Source organism: Egretta garzetta, unplaced genomic scaffold (assembly GCF_000687185.1).
Source record: "Egretta garzetta isolate BGI_Z169 unplaced genomic scaffold, ASM68718v1 scaffold6, whole genome shotgun sequence".
NCBI lineage: Eukaryota > Metazoa > Chordata > Aves > Pelecaniformes > Ardeidae > Egretta > Egretta garzetta.
Window position 1 is genome coordinate 3010954 of NW_009260080.1, and position 19940 is coordinate 3030893.

The 19940-nt window shown below is 43.2% G+C and overlaps 1 protein-coding gene across 1 annotated transcript in view; it reads left to right on the forward strand.

Annotated features, from left to right (window-relative positions):
• Positions 1-19940, forward strand: part of ADARB2 (adenosine deaminase RNA specific B2 (inactive)) — a 114973-nt gene that overhangs the window by 54830 nt on the left and 40203 nt on the right. Inside the window, exon 4 of the mRNA XM_035896815.1 lies at positions 13024-13192. Within this exon, the coding sequence (XP_035752708.1) occupies positions 13024-13192 (169 nt within the window). The remainder of the gene's footprint in view (positions 1-13023; positions 13193-19940) is intronic.

Below are 19940 nucleotides of genomic sequence, written 5' to 3' on the forward strand. Positions count from 1 at the left end.
TCTTCCATGTAAAGCAAGCCATATTCCCACAGAATACCTTCAAGTAGCACAATAAATATACCTGCTACTGTAGCATAGTGTTAGTATGGGGACCTAAGTTTTATTGCATACTATCCACAGCAGTTCTCCGGACTTCTCTGCAGATATGATGGGTTCGCATATGGTAAATTAAGAACCTCAGTTCACCTGTGGAAAAGACAGTGTGGATGACATCATGTCAGACACAAACCATCACCTCAGAACATGCATATCCTGGCATGTGATGGATGGCGTTAACTTTCCTCATAGTGTTTCCCATTTGTAGCTAAAGCACGGTTGATAACACCAATGTTTCGGCTATTGCTGGACAGTGCTTGCAAAGAGCCAAGACTTTCTCTCTTTCTCTCTCTCTCCCATCCCCATCCCCAGCAAGTAGGTTGGAAGTAGGCAAGAGGCTGGGAGGGAATATAGCCCAGACAGCTGTCCCCAGCTGGTGAAGGAGATATTCCATACCGTATGACATTGTGTTCAGCAGTAAAAGCTCCAGGAAAGAAGAAAGGGGAGATATTTGGGTTTATGGCTTTGTCTTGCCAAGCAACCGTGAACTATCATTATCTCGATCCATGAGTCTTGCCTTCCTTCAATTTTCTCCCAGTCCCACAGGAGAGGGGAGTGAGCAAGAGGCTGGGTGGGTGTTTGGCTGTTGGCCAGGATCAACCAATATTTCATTTCAGGGTGTGCAACAACAATAGCTGGACATAATGTTTCTTGCTGTCACAGATTAAGGTAACCTACCAGCTTTGACCTTTCCTATGTGATTTTCTCTTAGGTGCAATTGGGACATTTCATTTTCACCCACTAGTCTGCTGTACCTTTTTATTGAGAAGCTTGCAGGGAGAAATAATTTTTATTATTATTATTATTAGGCCAGTTGATACAGTTGGAAAAAAACAAGGGCAAGCAAGCCAATATTTTCTAACGCAGACCAAGAAATGCACAATTGTCATGTACCTCCAGCCCTGATGCACGGAGCCACAGATGATTGGATGGCAGGAGGCTGAGGAGCCACTGGCAAGAAGCAGCTCTTGCAGGGCTTGGTGAAGAGCATGGTCCCACCATGGGTCTCCAGGCTGGGCAGCCAGCTTTACCAGCACACAGGTCATCAAGGAGGAATGGCTGGGGCTCCTGCCCATCGCCTGGGGCTGGGAGACAGGAAACCCCAGCCCAGGGCAGCACAGGGTGGGAGGTGGAGGTTTGAGCTGCACACCAAGCACTGCAATCTAAAGGCAGGCGGCATTTGCACTGTTTATTTACAGTACGGACAGAGTTTGCCTTTCCCAGCCCTGAACAGATATGGGCATACATTTGTGCTCTACCTGAAATCACTGGCCGTAGTAATGAATTCCTGTCACTCACTGCAGAGATGATCTATTATTGCTGAGGTCCTTTTTGCAAAAAAAAAACCTCCCATAATCATTACGGACAAAATGAGACTGCTATTTAAACACTATTTTCCCATTTGTATTTGACAAATCTTAGCAGTTTAAATACTGATAGGAACTTTTTGTCATGCTTTCTGTTAAAAAAGAAGCATTAAGAAAGTTCAGTCCTTTTCACAGGAGCGTGGCATTCATAGAAAAAGGTTATAAGTCGATTTTTCACTTCAATTTTCTCTCTTCTATCTTTTTTTTTTTTTAGGCTGACAATCATTTTGATGTTAAAAGCAAACTAGGAGGTCTCCTCAGTTATCTTGTATGAAATAAAGATGAACTGGACAAAAGAGCCCTACATAGCAATTTCATGCTGTGATAAAAGATGGGAAATTATCATCCGTATCTCATGGACCAGATCTTAATAATTGCTAAGTGGAATAACAGAAAAAAGTAAAGTTGACAATACGTCTCCATGGATCTTTACAGTCATATTAAGACTCATAAAACCTGACGTCTAAGTACAATCAGGAATATTGATGGCCAATTGATTTCTGATCCTTAGTTGAAATAGGAAAGTTGTAAAGTAGTAAAGTACAGTAGAAAATTCAGGCCCTATGCAGAGTATCGATCTGCTCCATCCCAGGTGGGATTCAAGTAGCCAAACCAGCTAGAGCAACTGTGAATAATTTACAGATTAGTGCCCAGGGCAGATCCCTTCAAGAAGAGACTCACAGGAGTAATTTAGGCTCTCGGGTCCCGTTTGCATATTTAGATGGATGCTAAAAGCCTGGTCCCACTGAGACTCAGGGTTTCAATGAGGCTTAGATTCCCATGATGGAAATTGGGTGCCCAAACTGCTGACATGCTGTTGAAAATCTCATGCGGTCTCTTCACCTTCTGTTGCCTGATGCTCTTAAGGACGTGGCAGAAAGCCATCTGACGTTCTTGGAAGCATTATCCACTTCTTACATGTGCCCAGGTTGACACATCACCACCAGATGACAGGTTTTCTCAAAAAAATTTAAAATAGCTAAATAGATACGTAGTTAGAAACCATATAATGCACTCTTTCTCAGAAACCTGTTTTCCTCTGGTTATGAACCTTAAACTAACAATCTTCAGATTCTCTCTGAATAATTTTGGACTCACAAGAGCATCTCTTTTCCACAGCTGCAAGTCTATTCCTGGATTTTGTAATGTGGACCTATAATGGGCAGACTAGGATCCCTGCAGCCCAACAGATTTAGGTTTCCAAATTCCTGCTCAAAGGATGTCTGAGGTTTTGCAGTTAAAACTGTGGCTCCACCAGGTTCATCATTTCTTTTAAAATACTGGCTTAGGCATGCCACTGCAAGCACTCCCCCTACAAGAGCAATGCTGGGTGTTTCTTCATCTCTTCTGTTAAATCAGTGGTAAGGAACAGAAAATAGTTCAAGACACATTACTTAGAAAATAGGAGATGTAGCCTGCTGTACTTGCACAGAGTGGGGAAAAACAGGTCAAGGACATCTGTCCAGGCCCAATTATATATTTTACACTAAACAGAAATTAGATAAAATGCATGCACCAGCTGCGAGCAAGTACAGAACCGGTGCTTCACTTTTGGAGGTGAGCACCCCAACCAGCACATTGCACAGCCCTTCATTGCAGTTACTGACTAACCTAACACTGACCTCTTAACTGCTTGGTAGCACAGGTTCAGCAAGGACAGGGGAAAATGTCCCTCTCTTATCAGCAGTTTTAGGCACCCCCCTGGGAGAATGACCCAGCCTGGGAAGGGAATTGAGCCCCCATTTTCCACCTGCTGCACAAGCCATAGGTGTCTCCAGCACTTCTTACTGGTGCCTTCTGGGCAGCTGCAGCAGCAAATGTCTTCTTCCCCACTATGCCCACGGGTTGCTCTGGTTTCCATTTCAGAGCAGGTAGCTCTTCTCAGACACTGAGCCTTTTATCCCAGACCATTTACTGCCTCTGGACTTGGCTTTTGGTTCTTGCTCTTTAAAGAATATTTCCAACTGAAATAGTAACTGACACCTCTCAAAACCTGGATGCAGGTGAAGCCCTGGCTTTGTGTCACATATAATGGCATTGGCCGCAAGCATGGGTATAATAACTAACATAAAACATGGAAATGGAAAATAGGCTCTTCTGTTTCCATCCCTAAGAATGTGGAGCTGGGAGCTGGAAGGTTCAGGCTTTCATTCTGCTCTGTGATAAGCCAAACTGGAAATTGTCCCAATCCCAATACAAACAGTGCATCTCATCCTAAAACCAAAAGTTTCTTGGGTGAGTAAAGGCTAGTGACATCAACCATTGCTTTTTTTTTAATAACCTAGTAAAACACATAGGAAGACTTTTTAAATGCAAGTACACTTAAGGAAAAAAAATAAAGTTCTTCCTGTATAGTTCTGTCAAAATCCACGTTCAGGATTTCATCCTTTCTCACTGCAATCAGGGATCTCACTAGCATACAAGACTGACAGTTTACTTAATGCTCAGATATGAGTGGCATAGCATTTATTAGAGAAAAACAGACATCTGCACTCAGAACCTGTGTCACGGTTTAGTGTCGTAAGCTGAGCACCACACCCTCGCTCCACCCTCAGTGGGATGGCGGGAAGGGGATTGGAAAGGTGAAAGTGAGAAAGTTGTGGGTTGAGATAAGAATAGTTTAATAACTGAAATAAAATAATAATATCAACAACAAGAATAATAATAATAATAGTAATCAAAAGGAAAATAAGAAAGAGAGAAATAAAACCCGAGGAAGACAAGTGGTGTGAATGCAAACAAGTGCTCACCACCAATTAACTGATGCCCAGCCAGACCCCGAGCAGCACCCCCCTCCCCCTGCAAGATTCCCCCCAGTTTTATTGCTGAGCATGACATCCTATGGTGTGGGATATCCCCTGGGTCAGCTGGGGTCAGCCCTCCTGGCTGTGTCCCAGCTTCTTGCACACCCCTAGCCCGATTGCTGGTGAGGCGGCTGTGAGAAGCAAGAAAGGCCTTGGCTCTGTGCAAGCCCCGCTCAGCAGGCATGGAAAAATACGCCGGTGTTCAAATCCAAAAAGTAGCCCTATATAAGCTACTATGAAGAAAATTAACTCTACCCCAGCCAAAACCAGTACAACCTGGCAGGGGAAGTGCAGTTCAGTCCTGTTTTAAAATTAGTAATTGTCTGTAAGGCCCTACACAGCTCCATTCCTGAGGAGAAACACAGTGTTCAAACCCACAGGAAGGGAAGGGAAGGGAAGGGAAGGGAAGGGAAGGGAAGGGAAGGCGAAAGGCACTGGTGTTTGCAAGCACAGCACTGTCTTCTTCCATGCTCCTCAGAAGCAAAGCTGATGGGATTTCATCCTTTCCGTCCACTAAAGGGAGGAGAGAAATGGGCCATAGAAATTAGAACTGGGAAAGACCACTAAGGCATTTACACCACTTCCATAGGTGTCACTTATCAAAGGTTTACACATTTAATTTTTGTACCCTTTCCTGCTGGGTCACTCTCCTCTGCAGCCCTCAGCAGTTTCCCCCCTTGTTTTCTGATTCACCTCCACTTTGGCAATCTCCTCTCCATTCTTTTCTGGGCTGGGAAATCCTCCCTGTGAATGAGACTTACTGGAAAGACCTGCATAGGAATGTTTTGCAAAATGGATTAGTGCAAGAGTCCTTTTTCAGACATCCGGAAATATGATAGAGCAGTTCAAAACTGGCTTGTGTTGGAAAGGGATTTTTCTTCTGGAGGAACTGAATTTGGAGTTTGATCACAAAGAAACACCCCGTGGTATTGGGGGAAGTGTATTGTGCCTGGCTGTGAAAGGAGAGCCGTGGCTGCTCCTGGACAATACCCTGCATCGAGGGATCGGAGATCGGGGCAGAGAGGACTGCGCCTCTGCCCCTGCTCATTCACTGGCGAAGATGAAGAGCACTGCAGAGAACAGCCTTCCCTCGGTAGCGCAGTCAGAGGCAGGATTACCCAGCACATAAGGGAAGAAAACACAAAGCTCTCAGAGGCTCCTTCTACACCTTCTCTTTCCACAGAAATACAATATATTCACTTTCACATAGCCCACAGTTTGACGTCAGGAAAAGAAATCCCTGCGCAACTCCAGCATTTCAAAGACTACATTCCATTTATACCCCCAAATATCTTTAACCTCACTGCTAGCAACTTCTTTATTCCTAATATTTGCTAGCTATGTATCTGCCTTTTGTTCAGGCTTCTGCTATTACATTTTATAAGCCCTTAACAGGCTTCTTCCTTCCCCGTTTTTTGGTCAGCCACTATCTTTACAACAGCCGCTGCCATCCACCTCAGAGCTGCTCCTCGGGACACCCAGTTGCAAGCCATGGGTTACAGCCAAGGTGCTCACTGAAGTCCCAGGCTCCTGTTTGTCACTGAAATAATCACAGTCACCACCACTGGTACAATAGAAAATGGAGAGAAAAAAAAATGAGCTGCAGCAGAGTCTTTATGGCTGGCAGATAAATGCATGCTGTTAATCATCCCTGCTGTACACAATTCTTCTTTTATGGCTACATATCAATTTTTTTGAGAGTCGCAAGTGTGTTTTTGTTCTCCATGCAGAGCTGGGGACAGCAGAGCTCCCTGTGTCAGGAGCGCATATTCGACATTGAAACTGAAGGGCAGGGTACGCCATGCCACACACACCGGGCCCTCAATCCTCAGCTCCCTCCCCACACATGCTTCTTGAAACCTCAGAAAAGAGGGGGTTGTAGATGCATGGGTTATGGGGTAAATGGAGGGAGCCCAGACTGACGGACCCAGGTAGACACATCCCTCCCTTCTAACCATCGACCTACCCCTGTGCAAGTATCAACAAACTGGAACAACTGCTTCAACTCCTTTTCAGACAAACACGTCCTTTTCCTGCTTTTTTTCAGGGAGGACATGAGGAGCAGAGCTCTTCGTCTCTTTTGGAGAAGTCTTTTGCGTGTGACATTGCCTACACCCAGGGCACGAGCACAGCCCGCAGCCCGGCAGTGCAGTCCCCGCCCCAGGCTCTGCGCCGGCTCAGGGACCTGCCCGGGGGCAGTGGGGCACAGGGCTGTGCCCACAGCATCTCCCCGCAGGCAGCTTTTCCAGCATCACTGCCTTTTCATGTCTTGACTACCTCTTATTACAAAATTAAAGCCATTCTAAGGATGCGGTAGAGCTGCCAGGGAAGAAGATAACAGAAAATAATACAGAAGTTGTCAGTGCTATGTAGCATCAAGAAATTTTCCTTCCCTAAACAAACCCGAAATGGAAACCTGAACTTATTTAGCTACAAGTAGAGTATTAAAAAAAAAAACCTCCTCTGTGATCAGAGCTCTATTAAGCTGCCTTGAAAATTATTCCAAATACACTTTTTTGCAGATAACAATAGACAATCCTTTTGACTGATTTGTTAAAAAAGGTAAAGAAAGAGTATAAAATTATTGCTTATCAGAGAGAGAAGCAGAACCATTTAAAATAACATGAAATTGTACCCCATGAATTATTCACAAGGGCTGATGTTACACTATCATTATTTCTGGCTTTCCTTTCTACCACATAGGATTTTGTGTCAGTTGCCTCCAACCCAATAAAAGAGGTGGGGTTTTTTTAATTAATCAAACCTGATTTTTCTGATTATTTTTTCTAATTTAAAATGAATATATTCCAAGCGTTGAGTTGTCTTCATGGTGTCTTGTTGAAAAAGAAGATAGATTTCATTACCACTAGCAGGGTCTAAAACATGCAGCGAAACAGGCGCTTGCATACTGACTGGTGCTTCTCTACGTGTTGCACCAGCTGCTGAGAAGCCAAAGTGTGATCCCAGTTGTATGCTGGCATTAGCAGTTGCAAACTCCGTCCTGTTCCATGTGAATTAAACCCACCAAATTTCACAGAAGTTCTCCAATATATAGCTGGTGTGATTCAGATTTCGTGTCAGCAAACGCAGTTTCCCAATTGCATGTAACAGTCAACACCTCTTACAATTACCTAGTGATTTTGCTTTTCCTTCTCCAGCACATAAATATGCAGGGCTACAAATTTTGTATTATGGAAGGTCTTAATGATCATAGCACACTAGAAGTGAGAGTAACTCTATTAAAGTCAGTAGAAACATTGATTAGTCTAGCCAAACCTCTCTGGTTTTATTGGTAGAGCTGTGGCTCGAAGCAGATGGGTGTAGACAGTTTGTATTTATGGCCATGACTGACTTAAAAGCACAGCTCATAACTGTAGTCCATAAGATGTCATCCAGTTCTCCATATCCAACTTATTTGCTGAGCAAACCTTCATATTTTTTTCTTGCTTACTGTCTCATCTGACAGCATCTTTCTGAATCATTTCTATTGCAAGCATTGTGGAGGCAGGACTGATGTTTTGGGAGATCACGTAGGGAAGACAGCAGTGTTTACTTTTTGTATGTAATAGCCCAGGTCAAGGCAATATGACCATCCATGAATATATTAACATTAATAAAATTTCCCTTAATTGTTGTGGGGGAAAAAAATGAATATACTTCAAAAAGTTTAAAATCAGAAAAAAAAATTAAAAGGCACTAGATTTGCTCTGCTTGCCATCTTATGATTTGAGGAGTTTTGATTTGCACGTGGTATTTGGTTACTTACAGTAAGAGAAATCTTCCCACAAGCAGCTGTCTACAGCGTAGAAAGCTGTGCTTCTGCTACAGGTCTTCGGAGTTCATGAAGAGAAGCTGGCAATACTGAGGTGTAATTCAGACTATCCAAAAGCAAATATCTAAAATAGGCCAGATGAATCACCTCCCAGGAAAGTTCCTCTCCGTTGACTATAAAGAGAGTCTACAGCAATTAGCTCAGCTACAGACATCTAAACTCTAGTTATCCAGAGTAGCTGAAATGAATCCCACCGCTGGTGTCAGCAAACTGAAAATGGCTCATAATAAAACCCATTTTCTTTTCAACAGCTCAGCTATGATGTGAAAGTCTGGACTGTCACTGATACACAAAAAAATGAACGTTATCGTGGTTGAGGTCCTCCCTGCCTGGCTGTGAGAGGAGACCTTGCCGCTAGACCTGGTTGGGGGTGGGGGGGGCAGGCTGAGGTTTTCAGCAGAGCAGAAGAAAAATGCATTACCTCACCAGATCATTAGTCTGAATCTGTGATCAAAGATAGTGAGTCATTTATGGTACATTTCTGTTCTGTAACGCAACTAATTAATTGGCAGAATTTTTGAAAATAAAATGTGGCGAATTCCCCTCCCGCTCTCCCAGCTGTGCCCATCACATCAACACAGCGTTAGCCAGGACCTGGCTGGTACGCTGACACAGCTCCCCAGTTTCCTTTCCCCTGCTCCATTTCCTTTTCAAATTGAAAACTATTAGGAGTCTTTAGGCAAATAATAGAAACCTAATGCAGGTGCCTGTTATAAATTGTTCACTAGTTACTTTTAACCTAATGTCTCCTCAAACATTACTTCGCAGAAGGCGGCGAGGGAAAGAAATGCCTCATGAACTCTGACAATCAGGGGGTCGGGAGTTAAGGTCAGAATAATGTCGCCCATTTCTTCCTGTTTGTCAAATGACCTGAAAACAGATAGACCCCCGGGTCTTTCATCTGAGATTGGCTACCCGCAGTAAGAACATGGGTCTCACCAAGAGCGATCCTTGTCTAGGATCATACCCTGCTCTACACCCGGAAGCAGGGAAGGTGGCGTAAGGCTGGTCATGCCAGGTTAGTGCTAGTTCAGGATTCTGACACAGCCAGCACTGTAGCTTTCCTAGGAACAACCTGATGATGTGCTCTAGTCTAGATCTGCCACACGTCTGAGGTTAAATTAATCAATGTTTAAGAGGTAGCTTGACATTCGTAAATAGAAATCACTTGAGAAATTTGAAGTATTCTGCAGGCAAAATAAAACAGGAAGTAAACATTAATAACAAGAGCTCTTAATGGCTGTTTTTTATGCAAAATAGACAAATGTACAGAAGTGCCTATCAATTCTGAATCATTGCAGCAGGTATCTAGGCTCAAGAGTTGGAAATGCTGCCTGAAATGCCAATGTGATCAGTCAATGTTAAAATTTGCCTTCATCAACTAAGCATCACGTGTCTTGTTCTCAGAGACAAATTCCTCCTATGTTCACTGGAAAGAATATCAAGCATTTCACAGGGGATACACCTCCAACTCTATGTATGTACAAAACAAGGCATGCAAGAGGACAATCTGTTAGCGTATATGCCTCTGAACACATCAGGCAACTGTCAGGTTGTTGGAAGTATTTCTCAGCATGCTGGGTGCCCTCACATGCAGTGTTGAATGGTGCTGCATTGGTCACAGATCACTTTCCCCATTTGGCTCCCCAGTGAGGTGTAAATATTTCAGAGCTAATGCATAAGTCATGTACACCTGTGTTTCTGAGTGCCATTGTAGTGAGACATAACTCTTGGGTATTTCTGAGCATGGAGGAACATGGATTATTTTCTGTCATTGCAGATGGAAAATACATGGAGACTTTTAATGTTTAACGCTCAGACCGGTTCTGCAAATTCTTGGAAACCATTGCCTCCAGCCTCGGGCAATATCTAAGTGATGTTCTGCAAACACGTACAGCTTGCCAGGACTGGCAGACACCCCAGGCTGTGTCCACACGTGACTACCTACTGGGTCCCCATATCACTGAAAGCCAACATATGGAGTTAATTCACCCAAAAATGAGCACCCCAAGCACACTTACTACTGTGCAGGTGGACATTGTGATAGCAAACATTATCAGAAGCATTCATATTACTGCTGCATCAATAGGTGTTGGGTGCCTCTGTGTTTAATTTATTAATAAAACCAGACCCAAGAAAATACCGGGTGCATTCATCTTATATTTATGCTAGAAAAGAGAAAGAGTTAAACTTATTTCTGGATAAAATGTTTGAAATAATGAAAGGTATCACACTGCACACAGGACTCATTGGGAGGGGTGAGTGAGGAATAGCTCCTGGAGAGCAGGATGGCTTCCCCAGATGGTTTGCTCGGTATTTGCAGTCTGGTGCTTTGACCACAAGGTGAAGGGCGAGACAAGGAGGCACATTAGGGGTACGTTAATGTAAGGAGAAGGAAGCAGTCGGACTCACTGCCTGGAGAAGGAGTATTGATGGAGGTCCTGAGGTGCAGGATGGCGGGCAGAGAGGCTTATGGGTTTCTGAATGAGGCAATTACCTCTTGCTGGTATACTTCTGCTGCGCTGAGGAAAATAAGACTCTGTGTACATTGTTAAATAAATAAAATAGAACCAAAAAAATAGCTGATTCTTATCATGAACCTTCCAATCAAGGAAAATACTGTATGCTGTTCAGGAAAGTATACATGACTTTTTGAGATGCTGAGTGGGACTCAAACACCTCTATTGCAGGCAATGCCTCATGAAATGTTTGGTGTTAGTCCACGTGAAGGACACGGTTAGCTAGACGGACATGTGTCTGATCTAAGAGACCTATTATTTTTCTCGTGAAAGCAGTGACCCTAAAGCCAAGTGACATCAAAACAATTCTAATGTACAGAGTATAAATATATTTCTTTGTAGGGAAGGAGCCATTTTTCCACTTCAACTTTTCATCTAGTAATAAAACTGGAATAAATGCAAACACTAATTGCATTTCTCCACTGCATTCTGCCATGTGCTCCCATCTTCACGCCTCAGATTTTCTAGATTGCCAGCTCTTTTTTTTTTTTTTTAATACTCCCAAGTACTATGTTAGGGTCACATTTCTAGTAACAAATAGAGATTAAATTTCTGGCACAGGCATACAGTGCTGTGTACTTTGTCACTAGTACCTAGGACTACTTCTGTCTAAGACTGTCACAACCAGGGCTCAGGTGTGATTAACTGAGTTTTTCACAATTCTACCTCCTACAAATGTCAGAATGCCGCAATGTCTCAATGCTACTAAATCTTTTAGGTTACTGATGTAGCTATCATTCTGATATAGGCATGAGATTATTTTGGTATCATTTGCTATTATATACATTAAGCATGGCAACAGTGCTGTAGCGTGTCATCCGCCACTAGTCCCAGTGCTGCATGGAGATTATGAAGTATTATTTGTCCTATTTACAAACTGGGACATCACTAGTAGCACCAGCCCTTTACGTTTTAAATATACTTTCCTTCTCCATCTGTTTTCTCATATCACACCAATGGATCTTATGGAAGAACATGGTCCCAAGCATGGTGCTTCCAACTCAGAAGATCTCTGCAATGTCTTGTTTTTTCTGCCACTCAATAGTCTTCATGATAAGGAAAAAAAAAATGTTACTGACTCTGTAAAATAATTCCTAAAGCTTTTATACAGCTAAAGTAACATCACAGAAACAACATCACCATGGGCCATGGTGAGATTGTTTCTGTTTCCCCTGTGGGTATTTGCAGCCTCAGGCCCATCTTAGTCACTGACTCATCAGCCTTTGAGGTCTTGATTCAGTTGCTTAAACATGGGCACCCATTTCCCCCAAGTCACTTCATGGATGTTCATGTGAGACATGTGAGGAGGACACAGAAACTCCTGGACACCCCCACTGCCCTGGAGCAGCAGCCAGAGGTTGGGCAGGACACCGAGGGCTTCTCAGGTGACACTATGTGGGCACAACCATGCCAACCCCAGCAGTCTGACTTGCTATACTGTACGTGTGTTTGCCCACACACAATCATGTACAGCTGTCAAACGCAGCCCAACACTCTGAGGCTACTTTGTCACATCGAGAGGAAGCACCTGTCAGCCAGAAAAGTCCTTTTTCCCAAGAGTTGCTCCTCTGTTCTTTGGTATTCAGAGAGAGGTATCCTGAAACATGCTGTTCAATAGGTGATTTCAGTTTGGGCTCAGTTCATTCTTAAGTATTCTTGGAAATCATCCACAGGGCTGTATGAGCTGGTTTAGAGTGAAACCCTGTAAGCATTTTGCCACTGACCCCAAAGAAATCAGAATTTAATCCTGGAAAGTGTCTATCTGAACCAAGAAAGGCGTGTCTTTCAATTGCCATCACCATTATCTGGAGATGCAATGGAGGAACACCGCCGGTCTCAGTGATGAATGCTCCTTCCCCGGGACCACAGCGGAAAAGGCAGCGATGTAGCTGCTCTTGGGGAAACGAAAAGGAAACTGGGCTGAAAATTTGTTCTCTGAGATTTTTAAAGAGCAGCTCCTGAAGTGTTACTTGCATTTTATTTAGTACTTATAGTACAACAGCAATGAAACCTAACATTACAGGGAGTGTATGTTCCCACCAGAAAATGTCTTCAACAGCTCATAAAAACCTGGCCATTTATCAGCACTGCAGGAGATCTTTATTGCCTCCCTACAGCATGTGCTCTCCTATGATGTAGTTATTGATTTAACAAGTAAACTTTGTGGCAAGCTTTTATCTTGGAATTAGCAGCAAGACTGAAATAGAGCTCTCATTATTCTAATAACACAGAGATGTGAGATTCCTGCATATTCCAAAGGCCATATCATCACCTTTACAAGCGTCCCATTAGGGCTGTCTGGGCTGCCACATCAAAGCGTGGGCTGTGAGATCTTTAACAATTATGATATCTTATGAATACTCACCCCCGGCAATTTCACAACCCTTTTGTTTTTCCTCCTACAGGTTTGGACATCAGGCAAGCTCAGGTTATTGTGCTATCATCGGGTACCAAATGTATAAATGGGGAATATATTAATGACCAAGGGCTTGCGGTCAACGACTGCCATGCAGAAATTGTGGCAAGAAGGGCATTTGTTCACTTCCTCTACTCACAGCTGGAGCTACACTTAAGGTAACTGAATTATGTTGATGCTTGGGGAATGTTAGATGGCCTTCAATGGAACAGATCCATCCTCCAGACATTTGAACTCTTTGTTTCTTTATGTCGTTGTTTCTGAGTCTTTGACTGATGAAGGACCAATACACTGCACAGAAAAAAATGAGAGAGTTAGATAGTCTAAAGCATTGGGTCATGAGCTCCTTTACTTCAGCTGATTTTCTTTCAGTAGCTATTAGACATGACTCATAAAGTTGGGTTTTATGAAGCCTGATGATTTTGTACAAATCTTTACGTGCAGGCTTATTAGCATCATTCACTGGCCACAGACTGGAAGGGGGTCATTTTGCTCACTGCAGACATTTTTCTGTCTTCCTTGCTTCTGCTGAAATATCTCTAGGAAGTGATTTATTGATCATTAATGCCTTCATTGACTCACTAGAGAACAAATGAATGTTAACAGTACAGTAAACTTTGTGCCAAGGTGCAAGATGCTATCACTCACTCCTTCTTTATGATGTTTTAAAATGTTATAGCATGTAGAGTCATTACAGAGGAATTATTGTTCCTGTCTTCAACCAAACCCACCTTGTTACCATTTAAATGGTTAATGGGTCATACACTGCCTGGAAGCTGGTAACAAGTGGAGTACCACAAAGATCTATCCTGGGACCTCGCTAATCATGACTATCAACAATCTGGAAAAGGCTATGTAGCGCTTGCTTATAAGCTTTTCGGAGGACACCAAATTGTGGGGAGGACCAGTCAATATGCTTGAGGGCTGGGCTGTCGTCCAGACAGGCTGGAGGACTGGGCCAGCAGGAACTTTGACAGAAAACTCAACAAGGACAAATGGAAAGTCCCACTCTGAGGAGGAAAGAATGACCTGTAACAAGACAGGCTGGACCCTTACTGGCTGGGCAGCAGCTCTGCTGAGAAGGGACAGAGCTTGTAGGCAAACAGCAAGCTGAACATGAGACAGTAATGTGCCCAGCAGCAAAGAGGGTCAGCAGGATCCTGGGCTGTAAGGCAAGTCAGCCAAGGGATGTTGCCACTACTCAGCACTCATTAGATCACATCTACAATACCATGTGCAGTTTTGGGTCCCCCAGTACAGGAAGGACATCAACCATCTGAAGCCATTTCAGCAGAGGCCACCTGGATGCTCAGGGCCTGTGTGGAGGGGCTGAGGTAGATGAACCTGGCCAGCCTGGAGATGGGATGCGGACACAGTAGAACGTATGTCAGCAATACAGTGGAGCTGGCATCTTTACCAAGGTGAAGAAGATGGCAGACAACAGGCACACACTGAAACAAGAGAAGCTCAGTCTGAATATTAGGACAAACTGTCCCCATGGGAATAGGCAAGCAGTGGAACAGGTCACCCAGCAGGCTTGCACAGCCTTCCTCCTGCCTTTGAGGTTTTCAAAAACCTGCTCTGAGCAGGAGGTTGGGCTACAGACCTGATGTCCTTTCCAGCCTGATTTATCCTATGATGCTATGAAACCCAAGCAGAAGTGAAACCGAGGTGGCATTTATTATACAGAAGGAACCAAGGAATGAAGCAAGGAAAGAAAACAAACAAAACCCCCTTATCTATAGATCTTTATTCTGCCCTCCATTCTTGCTTGCATTTTCATGTAGCTTTATCTGAAGGCCATTAGCTTCAATGTAAAAACTCTCTTTACTTGAGAAGGGTTTGCATCAGGCCACAGGCACAGGGATCAACCTGAGCAGGATTGTGTGTTCTTGTGAGCATACTGTGGGACTGAAGCAACGATGATAGGAATAATGGTTATTTTCACTTCAGGCTGGGGTTGAAGGCAAGAGTATATTGAGTAGATGAGCTTGGCTAACAAAGGGGGACAAGAGCCTTGAAGGGTTTAATCAAAACCAATATTCTCTCTATTTCAATCTGAATTGCTTTCAAGTTTACATTAAATTATTATGTTTTCAGCAGTGTAGCAGCCCTAGTTCTTGCTTTGTGCTACGGTCTCTTGGGAAACAAGTGCTACTACTGTATCTTAAACTATTGTATTGATCCACCTCCCTAACATGTTCAGTCGTATTATTATTTTATTTGGATCAATGTTAACAGTCTTCGGTTAAGACAATCCTCAGTGCAGCACAAGCTCTGCTCACAATAACATCAAATCACTCTCTGTTCAGCCAAGAGCAGACACCACTGCTTCCCTGACCAGCACACATGATAAAAATCTCAATCAAAATTGTCAAGGCTAAGTACCTTTGAAAGACAGAGCTGGACATATTGTCAAATCAGATTTTGCTTTCTTAAAGTCCATGGGGAGGCAAAACTGTGTGTTATAATATATTCCTCAGTTCTAGTATTTATTGCTGCACTCAGTTTTATGCCATCTTCAGGACCTTCGTCATACTGCGAGAAAATTGGGGTGCTGAAAATGAAATGAAAAATGCATTTTCTGTACACTGCAGTCACATGTACCCCTTTTTCTCTAGAAAAAGACAATTTCCACCAGCAGAGAAGTCACATGGTGTCACTGAATAGCTAAAAGGAGATGGTTTTTAGGACAGACATGTTAACTCAGCTCCACTGGGACTCCCTGCACACCAGCTCCTCAGGCCTGGGGGAACACAAACATGGTTTCTATGTTGTTATGCATTTTCATTAGCTTAGCCCAAATTAAAGTTCTCTCCCATGTCAGGAATCTGTTGTACAAAGTCATTTATGAACTGAGACCAAAGAGATGGTTCCCTAGCCCAAAAAAAGAATGAAAGCATAATTCTTGCCTCAAAGAGCTTATAGTTTCCATCCCTTCCTATGGAACAAGCAAGTTTGTTCTATGGAGAGTATTCCCTATTTTCCACATATCTTTCTCCCACCAAGTCTACCTGCTCGAATTGATCTCCACAGCCAGATTTCAAACTTCAGGAACTTCCAGCACGAGAATTATTTTTCCATATGATGCCATCCCTGAAAGGAACCACTTTTCCAGAATTTACCAATACTGCCATTGACCTCAGTGAAAGCAAAGCACATACTTGCCTCAGTGTAGCATGAAGGCTTCAAAGAGTAGGGACAAGCAGGCTGGAGAAAGCAAGGGCCAGGATAGAGAATTAATGGCTGGGAGAGATGGATGCACTGAGCTGAATTTACTTCTTGACACCTTACTTGAGGTGTCTAAAAGTCAGTCAAGTGTGAACTAGATCCCCCAGGTTCCTTTTATCACCAGTGGAGATGGGCATCTATGGACTGGGACTCAGCAGACCTATTCAAGTATCTATCATGGGTGAGATGAATTGCCATGTACTGGGGCGAATTTTTTCCCATTTGTATAAAGAGAGTATAGGGTGACTGCTTCAGATATTTAAACTGTAAAACAGTCCCATCCACAAGCCAAAGTTGCAGCAATGTATAAATTACTTTTTTTTTTCCTTCTCTTCATATTGCTAAATGTTAGAGGTGTGACTTTCCTGACTTTTCTTGGGAAAGAGAGTTCCAGAATGGGAACTTTATCCTCTCTAAGAAGCAAGAGTCACAAATACTTCTAAAGGAAACTTTCTTTCAACAATTCATTGTCTGGAGTTTGAGTTAAATAAAAGCTAAAAGCACAACTAAAACCTGACAGCTCCTAACCAGTCTGATTAAAACCCTTAGCCCTCCCACATTTCATTTTTATGACAACCATAATCCTCCAGTTCTCAAGACTTTCACGAAAAAGATGAAAAGTAAGACGTAAATTTTCTGATGTACAAAAGAAGGACAAGAAAGACCTTTTGAGAAGCTTTTTTTAAAAATCACAATCAAAAAGTACACAAATACCGTAGTCTGATTCTCTTGCAATGACGGCAGTAAAATTCACATTGATTTCAGTGGGATTATTTATACCAACTGGCCAATAGGGAAGAAAAGAAAATCCAACTCTTCTTTTTTAAAGAAAAATAAAACTAATAGCCTATTCTTAAAATAAATGAGCACCTTAGCAGTCTTGCTGCCGTAGTGGCCCTGCAGGACCTGGAGGGATGATTTTACCAGAAACTAAGTTCTTCCAGCAAGTCAGATGTAAACCACTGATTATTCTCTCCATAAAAAGCAAGGAATAGTCTTCATCCAGTCCAGTGAAGTTTTTTTCCAGGAAAACCAGCTGCTTGTTATACATCTACCATTTCTCACTTCTGTCCTGCTAGCCTCTCAATGGAGCCAGCTCCTTCCCTTTTAAGCCTGCTGTTAGTTTCTCAAGGATGCCATGCTGTAGCATATAGCACTAGAAACTTCCCGTACGTACATTTGCATGCTAAAAACAGGTCCTCTGCTTCTCTTTTAGAGTAAGGCCTTGTTTCAGCAAAACACTTCACATATCTTAAACGATAAGTACGTGCTTAAATCTTCTTGAAGTCAGCTCAAAACATATGCATGTGTTATGCTAAATGATGAACTTAAGCACGAAATCAGAATTTAGCATATTTTTAAATGCTCCTCTTGAATCAGCTTCAAATCCTAACTCTCCCACAGAAATTCATAACAGGCAAATATTTAGGGACAAATTCTGTTCTTTTAGTCATTGCCAGCATGTGGCAATGACTCTAATAATGAATGGCACCAGGGGCTTTTCTCTCGTTGCTTTGTACAGGTGTGTATGGCTGTGCAAGTGGCATTGCAAAGGACTGATATTGCAAACTCATTCTCCCTGTCACAGCTCAGAATGACCATCCCAGAGGGAAGGCAGAAGCGTACGGGTGCTGGGGGAAACATGACTTTACAGAAGTGCACCTCTTGTTCTACTTGGCCCCATTTTACAAGGTCCCTGGGTCCTCCTGAGGTTTGAAATCCCCCAAGTCACCCACGCACAAGACTCTCTGCAAAGCCACCATAGATGATATTTCATCCCAAACTCATAACAATACTCGCAGAATTCTGTTATTAAACCTATTCAGCCACTGTGCAGGGGTGAATCTCATGTTTGAGTTCAGCCCCTAGAAAACCATCCCAAAGGCAGGTCAGGGCCATATTGTAAAAACTTTTGTCCAAAAGGTGGATTCGTGGCCCAGTGTGCAATCAGTCAGTTGTCACACACTCAGGAGAGACATTGCATATTTATTTCATTTCTGCAGAGATGGGTGCTAGGCGGTAGCTCCACAAAGCTAGCACACCTTGGTGATCACACAGCAGGACTGGGTATCAGTTATTTCGCAATCACACCTAATCACATGCATTTCTTATGGGTTCTCGCAAGCTTTGCATTCATTTAAAGCTATGGTGTCCTTTCTTTCTACCGTGCATGCTCTGTAAGAAAGGGTCTTGACCTGGGTAAGGGTGCTTTGACCTGGGGCCATGATTTTTAGTATTATAATGAGGGTAGTTTGGCTGATGGCACATGGATCTTGGGTTGGTTGCCAAGTTTCAGAATTTTTCAAAACATTTTGATTAGGTGTCTTCAGGCCCACTTGTTCCAGGATGTCATTTTTCCAAGAGTGCCAACAATACATTCTTTTGATTAAATGTTCCTGTTATTATTTACAAAGTACATCTGGTAACAAACTGTCAAATTTTTGAGCTATGCTTTAACAATATGTGATACGGAGGATCTCAGCCTCCTGGAAGAAGAGTCAAGCTGCATTGCCCTCCAGCCCTGCCATCTATTTTTAGAGCAGCTGTCTATCACCCAACCCATCAGCCACACTGGTCGTGGACCCTTCTTGGTACTTGGGGAGAGGGAAGAGAGCAAGGTTAATCAGTGAAAAACAATAACCAGTAAAAACAAGACCGGTGCTGATTACTGTGAACTCCTGAAATCCAGCCCAAAGAATGACTGCTCCAACCCTACCTACATAGCAACTGTTTCTAAGTACCTACCGCAAGCTGCCCCCCGCTCTGGTGAGGCTTAACATAATAAAACCAGGCATTAGTACTGCACAGCTTTGTATTCTCCCAGCTGATTTTTGCAGTGAATTATTTAAAACTAACCGCAAATTGCTCTAAAGTCCAAGCAGCAGGACTTACAGGTATTTTATTATTTCAGAGGCTTGTATCAGGGCGATAATATAATTAGTGCAGTTGGGAAATTCCACCACAGCCAGCAGAAAATGAAGGAGCTGCATGTGGCAGCCCCGGCTCACCAGCCAGTGTGGCTCCCTGTCCCTGACAGGCGAGCTAATGTGCCTGTAAATTCCTCCTGACAGCAAACGCATCCCGGCATCAAAAAATGACAAAGCACCCAAACCATGGAAGAGTGACAGCCAAACAGCTTCAATAGCACAGAGGCTGCACCAGGAGAAAACAGGGAGAAAACAGGCAGAGGCAGCTTGGATAAAAGCCAAGGACTTGCTTGGAGGCTGAGTAGCAAGCGCCCCTGCTTACCCTAACAGGAGGCAGAGAAACCAGCAGAAATCGCCTTGGTTAATGGGCTGTCCTATAGTGAATTAAACGGGTAGGAATCTGGCTTATTAAGAGCCTCCTAGGAAAATCATTACCTGCAGGTGCTGTTCGGTTCAGAAATACTCCTGCAAAAACACCCTTGAGTTTTTGAGGGAAGTACCAGGGCAACAGAGGGAAAGTAGCCTCACCATAATTTCACTAATCACGTTTTCACCTTCAAAATAATAATCACCACCATCACCCAAATGTACATATTAGAGGCAGCTGTCTGTCAGAGAAATCACCCATGTCTTCCCAAATGTAAATCATCTGAGGAACTGCGCGGCAGCGTAGCCTTAATGCAAACTATTGCTGCAAACTGCAGGACTGGGAGGGTTTGGCCTCCCAGGCAGCTGTTGCTGATGGAGT